Source organism: Phaethon aethereus (assembly GCF_964289735.1).
Source record: "Phaethon aethereus genome assembly, chromosome: 2".
Classification (NCBI taxonomy): Eukaryota; Metazoa; Chordata; class Aves; order Phaethontiformes; family Phaethontidae; genus Phaethon; species Phaethon aethereus.
The window spans coordinates 66,217,409-66,239,430 of NC_138582.1; the positions used below are offsets into that span (position 1 = coordinate 66,217,409).

General features: G+C 40.3%; 1 protein-coding gene across 1 annotated transcript in view; it reads left to right on the forward strand.

Moving 5' to 3' along the window:
• The window catches only part of ZNF407 (zinc finger protein 407), a gene marked incomplete at its 3' end in the record, with an annotated part of 323,010 nt that overhangs the window by 209,212 nt on the left and 91,776 nt on the right, over positions 1-22,022 (forward strand). Inside the window, exon 7 of the mRNA XM_081996778.1 lies at positions 11,664-11,842. Within this exon, the coding sequence (XP_081852904.1) occupies positions 11,664-11,842 (179 nt within the window). The remainder of the gene's footprint in view (positions 1-11,663; positions 11,843-22,022) is intronic.

Below are 22,022 nucleotides of genomic sequence, written 5' to 3' on the forward strand. Positions count from 1 at the left end.
GTATAGTTGTATGTGTTTTGATTGAACAGGCCTAGCTTGTGAAACTGCTCTGTATGACTGCAGTGTCGGCATTATTAATCATGCTACCAATTACAGTTTCATCTGCAAATTTTATTAGCAGGGCTTTTATATATACTTTTGGCATGCATAACAAAAGTGAATCTTCTAGACAATTAATGCTTATTCCATTGATAAATTGGAATATTTGAAATGAGGAAGAAAACTACCCCCTCTTTTTGCATGGGGGGCTGGGGCTGGGATGATAGGGCAAGAAGAGGCTATGCATTAGCATTAAAAAAAAACTACTTTGAGAAGAAATCATACAGACCACAGTGCCCTGGGTATGAGTCCAGGCTGCAAAGTAACAGCATCTGCCCTCTGGGGAGCCTTGTTGTCACTAAAATGGCTGAAGGAACTGACACAGAGGCCAGTTGGAAGAAGTGCCATCTGCATCTGAGATTGACAGGCAGCCTTTAGGGTCTGCAGCTATCATTTCTGACTCCAGCAATATTAGGAGTCCAGTTTCATCTCGTGCAGTCTATAGACTCCACACCCTTTCTTAGGCTCCGTCTGCACTTTCGTGTTTGTGAAAATGCTGTGTGGGTTCCTGAGGATATACAAACAGACTCTACAGTATCGTTCAGTTACTTTATGTGGTCACTAAAAGTACAATAGGGAAAAAAATTTACGTTTAAAGGAAATGTGTGTCTTTCACTTAAATTCATCCCAGCTTTTTGAAAAGATGGATGCTTTCTTGACCTCATTTCAGCAAGATATTTGCTCATGTACATAAATTTAAGCTTGTGAGTCATTCTTTTGAAGTCAATGGGGCTACTTGTACTTCAGCTGCACAAGCGCCTAAGTACCTTGCTAAATCAGCGCCCATGATACTTAAAGCCCGGTCTCCATCCTTACACCGCTGCAGAGATGCTGTTTCTCAGACCAACTTCTCTTTTGTTCCATCTGCTCCAACAAGAAAGAAAAGGGGGAGGGAGGAAGCCCATGAACAATGGAGTGATTATTCTCAGTTACTGTGAAATAGATGAACTCCACCTGCTATTTCTGCCGCTTAAACCTCGGCTGACACGGTGCGGCAGTGCACGGTGCGCGGCAGACCTCTGCATCCCTCACGCGCTGCAGGCAGGTGGATACAGAGGGCCCTTGAGCCAGGCCACTACAGAGCCCACTCTGCCTGAAGCAAGGCAGAAGCCAGGAGTCCTAGCAAATGTTACGGGGAGTTTTCAGCAACAGATCAGTCCTGGGAAAAATTGCTTTTTTTGGTTTTGCCTTTTTTCCTCTCTCTCTAGTCAGTAGAAGGAGACACTGCGGGTCTCTCCGAAGTGCTACTTGGGCAGACACAGAAACTGAGCAGCTCAGCTCTGCCCAGCACCTCCAGGGGCAGTGGCAACCACAGCACAGGTCGAGAGCTGAGGCACATTTGCCTGCCTTTCTGCACCCTTCCTACCTGCTCCTCCCAAGTCTAGTAGCTTGGACATAATTTGCAGGTTTCTGTCTAAAAGGTTCCTCTTTACTTCTTTCTCTTCCTGTAGAAAGCAGAAGTAATGGAAGAATTTAAGGCAGAAGGACATTATTTCCTTGGAATCAGATTTTTTTTTCTGCAAAAATCAGATTTTCTTTATGTTGTGAAGTGTGTTGTGAACTAAGCAATTATTTTTTTCTTTTGAGAAAAATATTCTGACTGAAAATTTGTGATTAGATCTAGATGCCAGCACTGGTTTTATACTTTGGTGGTTGTTCACCGTGCAGGGTTGTAACCAGCTTTACAGATTCCTTGGAGTTAAACAAGACTAGAGTACATCCCTTCTTATTTCCCTTCAGGATCTCCAGTTACTCTGAATTTGCCTTTAAAAGCATGCATTTTGGCTATTGTAATCAACTCCTTGTAGCACACATTTGTAATGATCAATCATTCAAAACTGGGAATTTTTATTCCAATACAATGTAAATATAGCAGTAAATCTGTGGCCAGATTACAATCTGGACATGCTAGCCTGCTGAATAGAGCTGAGACACAAGTAGAAATTATCAATCTTCCATCATTTTCAGTGCTGACACACAAGTTTTTGCTGCTTCCCTACAGGGCTCTGCTACTTTTTAGCAGCCAGCATTGGACATCTGTCACACATACTGTATGTCATAACAAATAGATCATTACAGAAAAAATGCAAAGCTGTAAATGTAGAAAAGCAGAAAACATTATGATTATTGTCCCTGGGTGTTACTATAATACTGTCAGAATAAATCCCAAGTATATTTTTATTATTTTCTTTGTGAAACGGACTGTATCATAAAATATCATTAAAACATGTATGCCTTTTATGGGCTACTTCATATTTTCTGAGTGGCAATACATGCAATACATGGCAGTACATGTAAAATGTGGCAATATATGTGGCCACCAGACTGTAGGGCATGCATTTTTATGATGCTGTGGATATGTATTTCAGTCAGCTTAGCTTGGTATGGTTGAAAAGCATCAGCTGTGGGCAAATGTTCACTGCAAAAACAGCTGTAGTGGTAAAGACATTGCTGTCCCCCAGCAGTTCATTGCCACTGTCCACCAGAGGTCTTCATGAACAGCACAGAGATGTTTGCCAGCGGTGACGTAGGTGGAACTGAGCTGGCACTGGGTATGTTGTAGCTGACCTCCTGTGTTCCCATGGAGCTCTGTTCTGCATGGAGCTACTTCTGGCAATAGGACCATAAGTCACTTGATAATTGAAGTCGGTTGCAGAGCACTAGCACTTGTATTCATGTGACTGTTACATCAGTCATTTAAATCCTAAATAAAAGGTAGGATTTTTGCTTTTAAAGAAAAAGAGCAAGGAAGTAGTAACCCAGGTGCATGCTAGTAGTAAGACTGAGAAAATGTACCACATTTCTCTCTATATATGCACATATGTATGTTATATGTGTGTTAGTGTATAATAATAATTACAGTTTTATAATGTTAGTTTGAACACATTTTGGAATGTATTTTTGGCCACAATATTTTTCTGTTTTTTACTGTTTCTTATGCAATACTGTATCAACCTGTAGCACTGAGGAGGTAAGCCAATATTTTAATTTTTAAACTTGTGGTCTGAACTGAGTGCTATTTGTATATGCAGATTGTGTATAATGTTGTAGTTAGTTTGTGTTAATGGGCAATCATTTTAGTTTATTTTAAAAACAGAAATGTAGATAAATCTTGAGTATGCTGGGGAGAATTTTTGGTTGGTTGGTTTGTCTGGGTTTTTGCTTAGTAGAAAATGGGCAGAGTGACTGTCATTATGAAGGATTTGATTGAATAAGCCTGTTCATATAATGTAATTACCACAGATTGAGGTATTTGTTTCTATCCTGTCAAGAAAATATTGCCCATTGTTTACCATCGCTCTACTGAATGCTAGTTTTCATAGCTATTAATGGTAAGGTTTGTCTACCTGGACTTTAGTAAAGCCTTTGACACTGTCTCCCACACCATTCTCCTAGAGAAACTGGTGGCTCGTGGCTTAGACAGGTGTACTCTTTACTGGGTAAAGAACTGGCTGGATGGCCGAGCCCAGAGAGTTGTGGTGAACAGAGCTAAATCCAGGTGGCAGCCAGTTACAAGCGGTGTTCCCCAGGGCTCACTTTTGGGGCCGGTCTTGTTCAGTATTGTTATCGAAGATCTGGATGAGGGGATCGAGTGCTCCCTCAGTAAGTTTGCAGATCACACCAAGCTGGGTGGGAGTGTTGATCTGCTGGAGGGTAGGAGGGCTCTGCAGAGGGATCTGGACAGGCTGGATCGATGGGCAGAGGTCAAGTGTATGAGGTTTAATAAGGCCAAGTGCCGGGTCCTGCACTTGGGTCACAACAACCCCGTGCAATGCTACAGGCTTGGGGAGGAGGGGCTGGAGAGCTGCCTGGTGGAAAGGGACCTGGGGGTGCTGGTTGACAGCCGGCTGAACATGAGCCAGCAGTGTGCCCAGGTGGCCAAGAAGGCCAACAGCATCCTGGCCTGTATCAGGAATAGTGTGGCCAGCAGGAGAAGGGAAGTGATTGTGCCCCTGGATTCGGCACTGGTGAGGCCGCAGCTCAAATCCTGTGTTCAGTTTTGGGCCCCTCACTACAAGAAGGATGCTGAGGAGCTGGAGCGTGTCCAAAGAAGAGCAACAAATCTGGTGAAGGATCTGGAGCACAAGTCTTATGAGGAGCATCTGAGGGAACTGGGGTTATTCAGTCTGGAGAAGAGGAGGCTGAGGGGAGACCTTATCGCTCTCTACAATGACCTGAAAGGGGTTTGTGGTGAGGTGGGTGTTGGTCTCTTCTCCCAAGTAGCTAGCGATAGAATGAGAGGAAATGGCCTGAAGTTGCTCCAGGGAGGTTTAGACTAGATATTAGGAAAAACTTCTTTACTGAGAGAGTGGTTAAGCATTGGAAGAGGCTGCCCAGGGCGGTGGTGGAGTCACCATCACTGGAAGTGTTCAAAAAAACTTGTGGATGTGGCGCTTCAGGACATGGTTTAGGGGACACGGTGGCGCTGGATTAACGGTTGGACTTGATGATCTTGAAGGTCCTTTCCAACCTTAATGATTCTGTGATTCTGTAATGCAAGTAAGAAATAAAGGCAGACAAGAAGTGGTGTATTTTGGGAAGCAGTAACACTGAAACAAACCTGAAAGGTTCCTGTGTATAAATGAGTGAACAGGAGCTCTTGGTGCTTTGAGGAGTATCAAGGAGCTCCCAAACTCCTGTCTGGAACTGGAGAATGCTGAGCACAGGGAAAGTCATGGCATCCATGTATGCAGCTCTAGTACTCAAAGCTTAAAGCAATGTTCACTATTGAAAAGAATTTAGGAAGAATCTGATCATTTTGCAAAGTGAGATGAAAGGAACTGGGTCTCTGTAGCTCATCCACTAGAGATCCAGATAGCAGAGAATTCTTCAGCTGAGCAGGATGTGTTGGAAATGTGACACTATCTGTTAGCTGGATACAGAAGTATAAGAAATGTGACAGTTTGTATAAAGTGAGAGCAATCAACTGTAATTTGCGTATGCTTACAATGGATTCCCTGTTGCTTTCCATCAGATTTCAATGTGGCTCTGAAAATCATACTTTAGTACCAGAAAGATTTAGGGTTTGAGGAAAGAATCACTGGGCAAACTTTTTATGAACTGTGCTATCCATGAGGTCGAGCTAAATGTTCCGTATGACTTCGCATTTCTAAAAATCTACGGCTTTTCTTTTCTAGTGTAATTACATTATTGCAGTTTTGATTTAAACACAGTTTTCCAAGTTAGGTGGCATTTTCTGGGAAACACACACCTGCAAATTTTTGGTGAATAACTGAGGTTAAGAATTTACAATGATACATACTGCTTTCATGAGAAGTTTGCTTTCATCATAACTGCTTTTATCCCTGGAAGAAAGTATCTGGGGGCTTTGCTATTTTTCAATCACAATATTGCCATTTCTGTTTACTTCTTGCAGGTTACATAGCAGGTTATAAACAGTGCAGAAGACCTTCAGAGTGCTCTCCATATGAGAATGAACTTGATTCATACTGATGAACAGGGGAAGAGCAGAAATCTTTTCACTTGGTCGGCTATATCACTGAGTCTGTTTTTATGTTGTAAATGCTGATATCCATGGAGCTGCCATAAGTCCTTTAGGTTATATGCATTTCTCTGCAGAAAGAGGATGTTTGTACCTAATGTCCTGCAGAAAACCTTTTGAAAAAGGTTTATTTTGTGCAAATAAGAGCCCTACAAGGTACTAAAATTTTTAAACCTTAGTGGGCTACATAATTAACATTTTGCCTCATTTGCACCTCCAAACCCTTCCATTTCCATGTCCTGCAGTAAGCATCTTTCTGAAAATGTCAGGCACTGCATAATGAAGAGTGTTCTAATTTCAGTTTGCTATTAGTAAAACATCTTAATAAAAATAGGTTGCTTCCTGCTACGTTTCATTTAGCTGTTGAATACAATGCTAATGTGTCCTCATGTACAAAACCCTTAGAAAATATGGAAGCATTCCTGTTCTGCGCGGGCAAATCAAGAATTAACAGAAAATGTTTTATGGATTTCTCTCCATGATTTTTGTCCAAAATGCCCCATAAAAGATGAGGACAGCAAACAGCTCTGGTATGGGGCAGCTATAGCTCTGTAGTTAGCTACTGAATTCAGCTGTTTACATGGGCTGCTTAATCCAGTGCTGCTGGCTGGGAGGAGGGCAGGGCGCGACCCCCTGCATCCAGCTGTGGGGAAGGGATGCCCAAAGCTCTGCCGCCTTACCGCTTTTACTGCTCACTGGTGGAACTGGCTGGCTGAGCCCTGCAAGACGGGAGAGAAGGAAGAGATGATGGGGGAATAATGACCACAGCCAGTACTTACTGTGGGGACCTTCAGCCTGACCATTTTGGCACAAACTCGCTCCAAGGCTCATCATTTCTCCCGTGTTTCCCTGCTGATGACTTTGAACTCCCACCTTTACCTCCTGCGAAGTGCACATTTGTGCTCTGCCATCCCAGAACCCCAAACGGTGCTGCTGTTTTCAGTGGGGTAGACCTAGTTGTGCTGAGGAATCTGGTTAGTGGCATGCTACAGCTTGCCAATGCAATTGAGAAAATGTCTGCATAGGGGCAAAATTATACTAATCTTAGGAGCGACAGGAACAGTAGTGGTTTCTGGCTTAGGGAGGAAGGCAGTTATGAGAACTTTTGCTCTGTGCACTAGGAGTGTGTATTTTCCCACTGTCCTGTAGACCAGGCGCTCTGTTTCGTGCTCTTAGCACAATGCCCTGTTTTTGGTAACAGACAGGATATATATAAGAATAGCAGAGAGGCAATAGAAGAGGGAAGACAAAGTAAACAATTGCCACTGCTTCTCACACTGACAAAATGTCTGGGCATTTTATGCTACTCCTATCCTTCCACTTTATCCCAGTCTCCTAGCAAAGCAGGTCAATGCTGCTAAGAAGCAGGTGAGGGTGCAGAGTGTTGTGGCATGTGGCATTGGCCTTCCTTGTCACTTCACGGATGATGCCTCTGCAAAGCAGAGTCACTACTGAAAACTTGAATAAACTGTTTTGTTCTCAGCCTTGGAATAGTGAAGTTTGCTTTAGGCCCCATTGTGGAGAAACTTTGAGCCTCATTGTGGTAGGGTGCCACTGGAGACATCCATTGGAGGCTATTATTCACTGTTACAATACCTACCATAGCTGCAGTATGCTTTTTCTATCTAGGTAGTTATCAGTATTGTGAGGGTTTCTTGCGTAAGTGACAACAACATCAAAGGTAACTTAAATCTTTTTTTGGATACATTGTTCATGTTGAACACTTGGGCAGGTCCAGAGGGTGGTCATCAGTGGCATGAAGCCTGTTGGAGGCCAGTAACTAGCGATGTACCGTAGAGGTCAATATTGGTTCCAGTCCTTTTCAACATCTTCATTAATGATCTGGATGATGGGATGGAGTCTACCCTCAGCAAGTTTGCAGATGACACAAAACTGGGAGGGGCAGCTGTTATACCAGAGGGTCATGGTGCCATTCAGAGGGACCGTGACAGGCTGGAGAAATGAGCTGACAGGAACCTTATATAGTTCTACAAGGGGAAGTGCCAAGTCCTGCACCTGGGGAGGAACAACCCCATGTGCCAATATATGCTGGGGGCTGACCAGCTGGAAAGCAGCTTGGCAGAAAAGGACCTGGGTTCCTAATGGACACCAGGTTGAACAGGGCCACCAACAGGTCCTTGCAGCAAAGTAGGGTATCCTGGGCTGCATTAGGAGAATTGCTGCCAGTAGGTTAAGGGACATGATCCTTCCTGTCTACTCAGTACTAGTGAGGCCACACCTGGAGCGCAGTATCTGGTTCTCCTAGTACAAGAGAGACATGGACATACTTAAGAGAGTCCAGCAAAGGGGCACTAAGATGATGAAGGCACTGGAGCATCTCTCTCAAATAAGGGGGAGTGTTCAGCCTAGAGAAGAGAAAGCTTGGGTGGATCTCACAGTACGTACAAATACCTGAAGAGGGTCTGTAAAGAATATAGAGCCAGGCTCTTCTCAGTGGTGTCCAGTGACAGAACCAGAGGCAATGGGCACAAACTGAAACACAGGAGGTTCCCTCTGAACATCAGGAAACGCTTTTCCACTGTGAAGATGACCAAGGCCTGGCACAGGTTGCCCTGGGAGGTTGTGGAGTCTCCACCCTTGGAGATATTCAAAAACCATCTGGGCATGGTGCTGGGCAACTGACTCTAGGGGACCTTGCTTGAGCAGGGGGGTTGGACCAGATGGCCTCCAGAGGTTCTTTCCAACCACAACCATTCTGTGATTCTGTGACTAAAGCACAATTTTACAACTGACAAGTCATTTCCAGTTTATGATATTTGAGTATGCAGCGCCCTTTAATTTATTGAGAGCAGCAAAAGAAAGACAGGTAATTGGTTGGTAGGAATGGACTTCTAATGGCAACATGACATGTGCAGTTAGCAATGTGAATGGATCGCTGTGCGATCAACATTACAGATAAAAGCCCTTTTTTTCTTCAGCCAAAAGAGGTTTTCCTGTCGTCTTAAGCAGTAGCTGCATTTCTCAGGAGAAACTTGCCATACATCTCTCTTACTTCACAGCATTGTTCTTTACAGAAATGTGGGAGCTCTCCTGGATGTGTGCAGTGGAAAGTAGGCCTACGCCCTTCCCAAAATGTCAGTCTTTGATGGAGGAAGTTGTACAGGCCTTTTACATGGCTGTGCTTTTCAGCCCCTCACACTTCCTATTCATCTGCAGTGTGCCTTAGGAACACGTCCCATCTCTTTTTTTGCCATGTATAGCACTGACAGGACACTGAAAACACTGTACAGGCCTTCCACTTCCCTTTAATAGACTTGTGGGGTTTGCATTGAGTTTCAAACCTTTCTTCATGTCTGATAAGAACACTCCCTGCAAGACGTGAAATAAAAACACAATTTCTGTTGTGCTTCCCTGCATCAGCATTGAATACAAACCCATAGGCTATAGTTTCAAACTAATTAAGTCTCTCTAATGAGTGCACTTCCTGTTATTGCAGAGCATGGAAAAATTGCCAGAAATATGTACATTTGATTTTCAAAATGGAAAATGGATCATAAGGATGACAAAAGCATGCTTATGTTAAGGAATAGTAATTTAACTTAGAAACCTCTCGTTTAGCCTTACTGGAACACAGGCTAGCCTCTTAAAAACTGCATTTATTTGTTTGTGGCTCTAATTCAGAGTGGAATTCAAAAAACAGAAAGACTTTACTCAAACAATTTGGGGGGGGCTGGGCTCTACGTTGCCAAATTTCAGAACAAAGGGAATCTTTATCTTCAAGTTTATAAACTCCTGGAAGTTAATTTTATAATATAAAGCCTGTCAAATGTTTAACAATCATCACTGTTGCAACACTATAATATTTTAGTTAGATGTTTATCATGGCATAGGCTTAATGAAAATACAGTGCTGTTTAGAATCACAGACCTCTGTGTTTAGTCATGTGAGATTAAGTGGTATAAGTACACACATACACAGAGTTTTGGTGGGGAGTTTTGGTGTCAGACATGATAACATACTTGTACAGTACTCTGGAGAAGACTCCTAGTAAAACAGACAGTCAAAGCACACTGAATAATTAAAAAAACATTTTATATGCAGTACATTTTTGTCATGTCATATTTAAAGGTATTACTTGGCTTCAAAAGTGCTGAGATTTGCCAGTTGTTACCTCCATGGTTTACATTATGATTGCAATTGCTGCACTGCAACCTAATACGAGAGGCCATTTGTAATGCCGTGTGATCTCATATTCCTCATTTCTGATTAAGCCTTTCTGGCCGTGTCACATAGAAAAAAATAAATTTATTTCCCATGATGAATTTATCAGTATGTTGGCATGTTTAGTTACAGATTTTTACTGATGACTGAATAAATGAGACTTTGGGATTGCTCCATTTAAAGTGTTTGGAGCAAATTCACAAATCAAAGGAGATAAAACTGGCCTTTTATGACTTGAACAGGCTGGGTTTTCTTCACAACTCTTACATAGGTTTCCACAGACCCTTTATATATTTCACAGAAATATTTCAAAGTAAAAAGTTTTATATCTTTCCTTATAGTATGAGAGCTGAGCTAAAAGGACACAGATATTTTATTTCAGATTTGTATGCTCTGCTTTAATCCACTGCCCTTTAAAGTATAACCCATGATAGAAGGTTACCAGATTGTCTCCTGCTTTCATTGCAGTGTACACTATGCTTTTTTTTTTCTATAAAATACATGTTTCATTTTAACATTTATGAGAATTGTAATTTTTTTAGGGCTGAATCCTGAAAGATGCTGAGGACCAATATTTCCCATATTTTTGCGTGAACATAAGTGTCTTCTCTGACATTCTCAGGAGTCTGATCATTATACTGGTATATAGCAGATGGACATGACAGAGGGTGAGCTTTGGCAGCACCGTAAGGCAGATATCAGCTTTACTATGACCATCTCCAAGGGAGAGACAAGCACTCCAACAGAACATCAAGCTGCTACTTCCAGTTTATTTTGGGGGTCCTTTTTTAAGGTGCCTGTTACCGTGGTGTTTTAACAGTCATGTGTAAACAATCAGTTGCTCAAAATACTACTGTCGTCTTTTTTGAATATTTCTGAAGTACTATATTTTTATATAGGTCACTTGAGCATTTGTACTTTTTTCAGTTAAACTGAGTTAACTGTTCTTAGTTGGACAAATATTAATAGTTTACAGTACTAAGAAAGTCTAGAAAAATTTGTACACAGGCCATTATTTTGATTCAAGAACAAATATAATGGTTATTTCTGATTGAATTAAATGAAGCAGTATATTTTATATGGAATTCATCATAGACTTTGAATAAGTAGGAAATTCTAATGCAAAATAATTTTGGAATGAGACTGCAAAATTTTAAGGACTGGAAATTAAAAATTACTGTCAGATCATGGATCTCTGTGGATAAAAGAAATGTAAGATCTTTTTCTATTCTCTTTTTTTTTCAGAAATGTTATTAGAAACTTTTCTTTGAGATCCATAAAACTAATTGTATACGTATTCTAACCTTTATGCATGAAAACTCCACGGCTTCCACAAAAGCTGTGTTGAAGATATAAATCAGAATCTGTGTATTTTCAGAAAGGTATACATTTGAGTAACTCAGTTCTCTTTTTCTAGGAACAGTTCTTAAGGTAAGATGGGAGCTGGTGGAATATCCTTACAAAAATCATTCACAGCAACTCCTATGGAATCTAGGAGCTGTGTAGGAAAGGGTTATGGGAATGTTATAGGCATCTGTGCCTTTTAGTTTTGCTCGGTTAAAGACTTTTGCTTAACTTCCGTCCATCACTGACTACCATAAAGAAAAGCAAAAATCATAAGACTTTTGCAAAACATAAAAAGTTGTTCATTTTTAAATGCTTCTGATTCAGATGTATTGCACAGTTAACCTGAAACAGTTTTGGGAGCCTTCATGCAAGGGACACCATTAAGCAAAACCTAAGAGGATGCAAAAATTGGGCAGATAGTGAAAAATGAGTAATAACTACTCATTTTCTGTTATAACACTAGGTTTTATTTGAATGACTAGTACAGAATAAATTGCTATATAACTTATTTCTTTTTTTTATTGCTTTTTAGGTCTAACTGTGCTGAAAATATTCGTAAACACATTTTACATACAGGAAAGCATGAAGGAGTAAAAATGTATAACTGTCCTAAATGTGACTATGGAACCAATATCCCTGTGGAGTTTCGTAACCACTTGAAAGAACTACACCCAGACATTGAAAATCCTGATCTGGCATACTTGCATGCTGGTAAGGTCATTCTTCTCTTTGCTTACAAATTCTTCTCTTTTCCATATAAGCATGCTTAAATGATTGCAATAAGAAAGCTAGCTGTTATGTTATTATCATTTATTCTGAAGAACATGATTTTAAAATGGGCTTAGTCCTCTTCAAGTTTTCACAAGCGGTGAAGGTTATGCATTAAGCACTGAAATCCGTTCATGTTTCACAAGCAAAGCTTGCAGTTTGATACATAAACATCAGAAGTGTGTACTATCTAGATGCCTCAATTTGAAATCTAGTTGTAGGTTTATGGAGAATTTTTTTTTTTTATATTTGTATTAAGTCCCTTTGCCCACCCTATTCCTCCAAGAACAGAAAAAACAAATTCCCTTAAGAAATACAGTGGCAAATAAATGTACTGCTTTAAAAATTCTAAGATTTCATTACAAAAAAGCAGACAGTGTTCAACATTAAAAGATAAAATGGCAGAGATCAATCAATAACTTACATGTATGTTTTGAGGCTTTGTGTTAAAGAGCACACACATGGAAGTCACTGGAGGAATGCAAAACAAAAACATTGCTTTGGAAACAGGAATTAAAAGAAAAAACTTGGGGTGTTTCCTGTGTAGGAGCAAGATTATTTTTTTTAGAGATTCTATAGTTCAGAATAGAAGGCAGAAGTTTAATGGGAGCATCAAGTTATGAGAAAAATAAGAGTTTAATGGCAAGAGGTTAGGAGAAATAATACAAAATGAGGCTGGAGCTTGAATGGAATGTGATCTTAACTCAGGAGAGGTAGATAACTTAGACATCACTGGGCGGGAAGACAAGTCAGAGCAGTGGGAAAAAAGAACAGATGGCAAGAAGAAAGAGTTGGGGAATCCAGAGGAGGAAGCAGCTTATGTGGGCCAAATTCTCCCTAAGATGCAAATTAATCTTCTATTGAGGTCCAACTATTAGTACTGCTGTGTCAGATTTGAATCTACTTCTGTAAGGAATTGATCTCATAATTTTTTGAGACGCTCATACCTGTAAACAAACATGATCTAGAGACCTTTTGTTCAGCTCTGTGCAGTGTGTACACTCAAGTTATTTTAAAACCTCTCAGTCTTCTCAGAATGACTGCTTGCTTTCCTGACTAGAGGCAGTGTATTATTTGTACCATCTATTTCTATTTGCCAAGAATTCCACTTCATTTTGGAACCAATCATCATGTCATGTCAGCATATGGTGGATAATATCTGGATGTGCAAACAAAATGCTAGTTGGCAGAATACCAATTTCAAAATAGGTCAGAAAACTGATCACATTTCACCATAGTTCTCACTAAAGTGAATGAATATTCAACTCAGTGCTTAAATCCAGACACTGTTGGACCCACCTAGTGGATGAGGGAAAGGCTGTGGATGTTGTCTACCTGGACTTTAGTAAAGCCTTTGACAGCGTCTCCCACACCATTCCCCTGGAGAAACTGGTGGCTCGTGGCTTAGACAGGTGTACTCTTCGCTGGGTAAAGAACTGGCTGGATGGCCGAGCCCAGAGAGTTGTGGTGAACAGAGCTAAATCCAGGTGGCAGCCAGTTACAAGCGGTGTTCCCCCGGGCTCACTTTTGGGGCCGGTCTTGTTCGGTATCGTTATTGATGATCTGGATGAGGGGATCGAGTGCTCCCTCAGTAAGTTAGCTGGCAACACCAAGTTGGATGGGAGTGTTGATCTGCTGGAGGGTAGGAGGGCTCTGCAGAGGGATCTGGACAGGCTGGATCGATGGGCAGAGGTCAAGTGTATGAGGTTTAATAAGGCCAAGTGCCGGGTCCTGCACTTGGGTCACAACAACCCCATGCAACGCTACAGGCTTGGGGAGGAGTGGCTGGAGAGCTGCCTGGTGGAAAGGGACCTGGGGGTGCTGGTTGACAGCCGGCTGAACATGAGCCGGCAGTGTGCCCAGGTGGCCAAGAAGGCCAACAGCATCCTGGCCTGTATCAGGAATAGTGTGGCCAGCAGGAGAAGGGAAGTGATTGTGCCCCTGGATTCGGCACTGGTGAGGCCGCAGCTCAAATCCTGTGTTCAGTTTTGGGCCCCTCACTACAAGAAGGATGCTGAGGTGCTGGAGCATGTCCAAAGAAGGGCAACGAAGCTGGTGAGGGGTCTGGAGCACAAGTCTTATGAGGAGCATCTGAGGGAACTGGGGTTGTTCAGTCTGGAGAAGAGGAGGCTGAGGGGAGACCTTATCGCTCTCTACAACTACCTGAAAGGGGGTTGTGGTGAGGTGGGTGTTGGCCTCTTCTCCCAAGTAACTAGTGATAGGATGAGAGGAAATGACCTCAAGTTGCGCCAGGGGAGGTTTAGATTGGATATTAGGAAAAATTTCTTCACCGAGAGAGTGGTCAAGCATTGGAAGAGGCTGCCCAGGGAGGTGGTGGAGTCACCATCTCTGGAAGTGTTCAAAAAACCTGTGGATGTGGCGCTTCAGGACATGGTTTAGGGGACACAGTGGTGCTGGATTAACGGTTGGACTTGATGGTCTTGAAGGTCCTTTCCAACCTTAGTGATTCTGTGATTCACTACAGTAATCCCACTTAAATTAATAAGAAAATTAAAATGCCTTGAATAGACAGATGTACAGCCATAACACGGATACATATGACACTGGTAGAATCACTAATATTTTTCCAAAATTACTAAATCTGTGTAAGTTTTCACATTACTTCTTCAAGACCATATCTAGGTAAATGAGTTACTCGTTGGAGCTTGCTGTGGTTAAAACTATTCAGCTTGCCTGTCTTTGGCAGCGTAGGAAACCTCTCATCAACATATTGTATACTAATGATGTCTACTTTTTATACATGCATTCTTATACTGGAGAAATCCCCTTGCACTAAACAGGCAATGTTTGTACTGTACAAGGACTGGTTGTCACCTAATTATTGCCAGGCTGGCCTAGAACTGGTATACAACAAAAGCATGTTGAAATATTGTTTGCATAACTGCGGAAAGGGTGATACTGTATTTTTCTTTCAGGAAGAAACACTATCGAAGTGGGACCTAGGTGATAATTGTGCATTCACATCACAGTTAAATTAAAGAAGTTTTCATTTTATTCTTTTCAATCCATTTCTGACTGCTGGACATCTGGGAGTTAAAGGTTTTAGAGAAGATTTTTTTAGAGGACTGAGGGGATAACTCCTGTGCCCTAGCTAACATCCCTTATCAAAATAAGATTTGTTCTGTGTCTGCTTCGCAGTCACTGATTACTTATCGGTCATTGGCTGCACACACAGAGAATGCACAACATGACGTAGAACTCTTTAGGATGATAGGAGTATGAAAGTGTCATACAACATCGTTTTTTTTAAACTTAAACATAGTTGTCTGTCTTTGTGTTCTAATATTGCTTTGTAACAGTAAAGCCAGCCCCTTTGCTTCTTTGAGCAGAATAGAAATAGAATAAGTCTCATGGCAACACACCATGAGACAAACACCAACTCCAGCCACTTTGCTGGACCAGTCAGAAACTCCTCACCACAACCCTCCAAGAAAAATTAAGATTATCACTTGGATTTCTAATTCAAAGTTAACATTTTTGATAATATAATGTTCTAATACCATTTTCTGTTTAGCTATCTTTGGCAACTAATGTACTGCTTTATGAGGTCAATGGCAGTAAAGAGCTTAAAGAAGCTGCATTTCTAAAGGAGAGGTTGCAGAAGGTGGAATGCAGAACAAGTTAGCTTCTACACGAGTAAGGAAGATACTGTAATTGATAGATAGTAGCACTTTCTATTCTGTATCTTTGAAATACTGTATAATGTGAAGAAATGATATATGGAAATGCCACAAAGCCAAGTCTTCAAACTTTCTTTTCCCTTTTTGCTGTAGACACTGTCACAGAGGGCGATGTTTAACTATATAACTATATCCCTTATAAACCTTACAAAGTAACATTATATGTTTTAAAACAATAAGAATCTAGAGAAGTCTTCTGTATTTAATTTAAAAAATGTACTGCATTTGAACAGCAGACCTTTAATGCACACAAACCAACAGATATGTGCATCTGTTGCATATACATAAAATTATGGCTTGAGTTTACTAGATTACACTTCAAATACCAATTTACAAATTTAACCTCTAATTTTTACACAAATAATTGCATCCATTTTGAAACGCCATTGTGTGTTGTTCTATGAGGGCTTTATGCCTGCTTCTTGATATTCTCTGGCCCATTTTCTCAAGTTCATTTTGAAATTCAAATTTTGTTTAAAAAAAATACCAGAAATCCCATGATTGCTGATTTATTCACAATATTAACTTTTCTTTTAAAAAGTCACATTTAAGACACTGATAGATTTTACAGCTGTTCTAGAACAGAAGTGGGCTTACTAGTAAGCTCAGGAGCCCTGCAGTTAATGTTTTAGTCATGGAAATTTCATTCTAATGGAAACTGTTAATATTATTCTTGTTTTATCAATGCACAAATCTGAAAATTTGTCATTACAAATGCAAAATTAATACAATAAGTGAATGAATTGTCATATGTCAATGACTGTCATTTTGATGATTTTTTTTTTAAATGAGAAAATTTTTCTAAATTGCTCACTGTGGACTTGTCTGTATGGCGAGTCTCAGAGTAAACTGAAGAAATCTTTGGATTGATTCATGTGTGCATTACATCTACAAGTTTCTTGCATATGTTTTTTCTTCCAACCGATGCTACATCTCAATACTGAGTTGAACCGAGCCTGAATACTTTGACAAGTTAGGCAGAGGAAGGGCCCATACCTGTGGATCAGTAGTCCAGCTGTCTTTCTCAGTGCTTTGTCTGCTTTGGAGCAGCATCACTTGGTAGGAATAAGTTCAGTTTGAAATAACTGTTCATTGTTTAGGAGCTTTGGTCTTATAAACATTGTGATGCTATTATGATGCATTATTTATATCCGAAGAGCGTAATATCTATGGCTTGATATCTCCATTATTCCAATAGCTTCAGAGACCATGGCATGTCATTGTGTGCATAGTAGTCTTACATGGATGCTAAACTGGCCATTAGTCAAAATGCTTGAGAGAGAAGAGGAGCAGTTTGCTCATTTTTTTTTTCATGATCATATTGAAAACTATGCGATGATACTCTTTTTTTCTGTATCATTTCTGTGCTGAACTGTTAGAAGTGAACATGATCTCCAAGAATAAGTGCTACTCTAGGAAATCAGAATAACTCAGTTTTTCACTGAGCTACTGATACAGTGGGCTTGCTCTCTGTCCGAGTTTCCCCATGTGCAAAATAGATGCAATGCCTACATAGTTCAAAGCACAAAGCTTTTGCTTGAAAATGGCTTCACAACAGTCAGCTATGTGGTTAGGGAACTGCTTAAGATATGGAACAGAAAATTTAGAGGTGTTCTATTTAATTTAGAATTAGCAGTCATACAAAATCTTTTTTAGAAGTCTTTTCTTTAAAAAAAAAAAATCAAGGAAGGCAGATCAATTCATCATACTCTTTGGTAAGTCCGTTTTTTCTTTGAAAGTGATACTGTGCTTGTGAAGCACTCAAGTTATCCAGCGTGCTCTGAGAGAGTCTGCCACCCTGGGCCCTGTGAGTAGGAAGATCACTTACTCTTATGGAACCTGACAGAACTAAAAGCATGAGCCGCTTCCCCTTGCTGCGCAGACGTGTTTTAGGGAATGCTTGGAAGTACAGCTTTGTGTGCCTCTGTCTCCATGAAAATTATGGGTGCCTCTGGGGTTGGGCAACCAAAGAACAAAGATCGTGACGATCGTGTTTTGGCAGTTGGCTGCCTACATAGTGATTGAACACTCCTGAAGAGTTACATAATTCATGACCAAAATGATAGATAGGTACTTGATTATAGTGTACGAGTTGCTTCACAGGGAGAAAATATCAGACATGAACTACTCTTAATCTAGTTGAGAAAAGCCTAAGAAAAATCAGTTACTGAAAGCATAGTCAGACAAATTGAAATGAGAAACAAGGTGCAAACACTTAAATATGAGGTCGATTGAGTTCTGGCAGCAACTAGCAGAAGAAATTATCCCTGTTCCATTCCCTTGAGCCTTGAGAAGACTGGATGTCTTTCTGGAAGATAGGTTTTAGGAGGGCCCAGGGTTGCTGGGTTCACTGCAAACTAATTAAGTGTAATTTAAGGGGCTTTGATATACCAGAAGTCAGACTATTATCTAATAGTCCTTTCTGCTCTTAAATCTTAAAACAGTGTTAATCTACAGCCTGTTGGTAGGGGTTGTGTTTGTGAATCTAAAGTGCTTAGGTCTTGCGATAGCAAGGGGACGGCTGAGGAGACACCCAAGTCCCCCAAAGTGTTCTTTCTTACAGAGATGAGGTTCCCATCATCAGTGCTAAATTCTTACTCTCTTTGAGCCTGAAGTATCTGTGCTCAAGTAGACATATTCTTGCCTAAAATAAGTTTATTTCTGGTATGTTGTGAAATCCTTAATAAAATACATCAGAATATACATTTATTTATTTATTTAAGGTGTTTGAAGGATCCTTATTAAAGTCTGCTTTTTTTGGTTGGCAGTTCCCTTACTGCGTTATTGGCTCCTGAGATCTGAAATCGATCAAAAGACAGTTCAATTAATCATGTGTTCACTAAGCCGAGCCTACATCCTACTCTTTTCTTTTTTAGATTAGGGGAACAGAGTTAGTGGATGTTTTAGTTCTTACCAGAGAGCAGTGAAAATGAGAGAAGTTTACTGCAAGGTCTCTTTTATGCATGTTTGAAAAATATTCTTCCAAACTTTAAGTGCACTTTTCAAAAGGCTGTGCTCTCCACATGTTTCTCTTTCAGTTTCTTTAGCTTTTGAGAAACAAGGCTGTACCAGCAACCTGCAAAATGATTACATCATCAACAAGGGACAAAATTGTGATCCTATCAGTTGTAACAGTTGCAATATTCATGAATGGAATTCTGAAAGTTCAAATAGTTAATCCCAAATAAAATTGTGATCTTTATCCCACTTGACAGCTACATTTATCAAATTATTAAGAGAAAAAATTGATTGCTAAAAGTTATAGTGTGATCTATTATGTGATTTTATCAAGGTATAACTGTATTACCAAGTGGAAACTGCAGACTTATTCAGAATGTGAATTGGACACACATAACCTGATAATATAGCAATTATACTAGTATCCTAGTGCTTTTCTACTTCTAAATTTGTCTTTTTTTTCTTGTCCTTTCTTTTGCATTTTCTGACCCTTTAGTAGAAAATATAAAGTTGAAAAAACTAGGAAAAATTAAATAATAAAACCTGTTTACTCTGATATGCTCTGAATTCATCAAACTAGAAAAATATAAAATTAATGAATGCTATTTATTAATAAAATAATGGAAATGCAAGTTAGTTGAGTAAATGAGCAAACTTGTAACACATATCTTAAGTAAAACCCCAAAGAATGGATACCCAGTTTTGTCAGCAAGCATATTTAATTTTTTGCTTAGACTTTCTTATGGTTTAAATAAAATACTTTAAATGCTGTAATTTGAAACAATATTAAAAATCTGTCATTGCTAGATATAGGCAAATCAGGTAGAAGCTTTTACAGTAGCAGAATATTGCTTGGGTTTCTAGTCAGATAAAACATTATTTTTGATGGCTGGTATACTAAAAAAAAAAAAAAGGCAGCAGCAGCTCTGCTTCAAACAGGTTTGCTCTTGTCATAGCTATTAGTGCCAGTCTTTCAATAGCATGTCATGTTGATTGGCAGACACTCCCTTTCCTCTTTTGTGAAGAATAATAATTTTATTGTGTGCTTGAAATAAAAACCTAGTATAAATGATTTTCTGTTTGTAAAAGAAAAAGCTAGGTTCCTTGTAAACTATGTAGATTATGTATTATTGTGTTTCAGGAAAAATTAATCTCTGTTTAAAAAAACCGAAAACCCAAGTCATTTGATTATTTTTACAGCTATAAAAAGCTCTGCGTATCACAGCTTCCATAGCCAGTATCTTTGTCTGGGTGGTCATGACAGTAGAGTTGGTTCTTTCCAGGTAGCAAGTAAAGTGAATTAAAAAAAATGAGGTTGTGAAAGTTTTTGGATTTTTTTTTTTTGTAATAGGTAGCTTTTGCTGCTGTTGTTGAAGAGTTTAGGGACTCCTTTCATAGCCCTTCGTTTCTTTTCCTGAACAGTCAGCATATATCGCTGCTGAGTGACATGGAAGAAGGTTTTGAAATATTTTGATGCAACTATTACATCTAATATGCTGTCCTGGTTTCAGCCAGGATAGAGCTGGTTTTCTTCACAGAAGCCAGTGTGAGACTGTGTTTTGGATTTGGGATGAGAAACTGTTGATAATGTGCTGATGTTTTGGGAAGGACAAGGACAGTCCAGCTTCTCGTGCTGGCCTGCCAGCGAGCAGCCTGGGGGTGCACGGATGCTGGGAGGGGACACAGCCGGGACAGCTGACCCAGGCTGGCCAAAGGGATATTCCCTACCACACAACGTCATGCCCCGTACATAAACTGGAGTTGGCCGGGGGGTGGAAATTGCTGCTCGGGGAGGGGCTGTCGATCGCCGGGTGGTGAGCAATTGCTGTATTGGGCATCATTTGTTCTTGTACGTTCTTTTGCTGGTATTATCATTGTTGTTTCCTTCTTTCTTTCTGTCCTATTAAACCGTGTTTATCTCAACCCATGAGGTTTTTTTTTCCTAATTCTCTCCCCCGTCCCACTGCGGGAGGGGGAGTGAGTGAGTGGCTGCGTGGGGCTTAGTTGCCAGCTGGGGCTAAACCACAACATATGCAAAACCCACCGCTATTAATATTAGTTATACTCTATAAGTGCATGATATCCTCAGATAAAAGTGAAGGCTATGAATTTCACTAAAGAAAAAATGTTCAGAATGTAGCTTTAAAGGAAAATATCACCTCTAGCAAAGTCTGGACCACCTCCTAACACCTCTGATCAGTAGAGGTATAATGCCTGTCATGCTGTGCTCTATTTTTCCATCAGATAGTTGGCACCAAGCTGCAGGGCTGTCGCGCAAGTGTTTTTTGTGTTGTGTGTCGCACAAATGGCATTCAGGGTCACAAACTTGCATTCTGTTCAGTACTTTTCTCCCCACGGCCCACTGCTCTGGGGATTTCCTACCCGTCATCGTTCCTTCCTGAAGGACTATCCCAGCTCGTCACAGCGTGACTAATTGTTCGTAGGTTGAGCTGATACTCCTTGAGCAGCTTGACTCTCTTTGCCCATGTCTAAACACTTGGTTTGGGTGCTGGCGTGTACCTGCTTTCCTTGTCCTTCCACCCTGTGGCGTACTGGTTTCCATGGCGTGGAACCATTCAGCTGACCTGGCGGGGGCTGTGCCACGCTGGCCGATACAGAGCGTCCCGTCAGTTTTGAAATTCTCTGTTGAGCCCTAATGCACACCTTGTATCTGCCCCCAAAACAGCCTCGGATGGGCATCGGCTTCGCAAATTCCTTGCGTTGCGGTGGCAGCCACATGCCGGATCCCTGCTGGTGTTCACAAACACCGTTGCCTCTGCAAGGATGTCACATTCACTGATGAAAAGAAGTTAATCTTACTCCAAGCTATTATTTCATTACACTAACAGATAAAACATCCTTCATGAAGAATGAGGCATTATATTGCTTATTTGGTGCTAAAAATAGGATATCCTAACATAAAACTTTTAAAGTAAGGCTGAAATATTAAAGTGCAGAACTAGAAGAAAGCCCTTAAGACACGACAGCCATCGAGAAAGACAGAAATAATTAATTCTGCTAGAAAATATATCTGCATAATAGTATGTGATAAATATAAATATTAAAAGGAAATATTAGTATTCAAATATCAACATAGTAAAATCCTGAGACAAGCACCAAAACCAGGATATTAGGCTCATCAAGAAAACTTAAAAAAAAAAAAAAAAAAAAGAGATGAACCTTACAGAAGGAGTAAAAAATAAAGGTGTATAGTGTATAGGAATAATTTAGGATACTTTTATGTGGAGATTGTCCTCTATTCTGAAAATTTCAGTTGTTTTCCTATTAGGAGAAGCTCTTCTAAGAGTAGATCTCTTAGTGGATCACCCAGGGAAGTTATGCTGGAGTCCTAAGAAATATAAAGCTCTTACTTTTTTTTTTCTTTTTTTTTTTTAAAGACCAACTTGAAGAAGAATATGAAAATGTTGATTTAAAAATGTGTGATTTTGAGATATATAGTATAT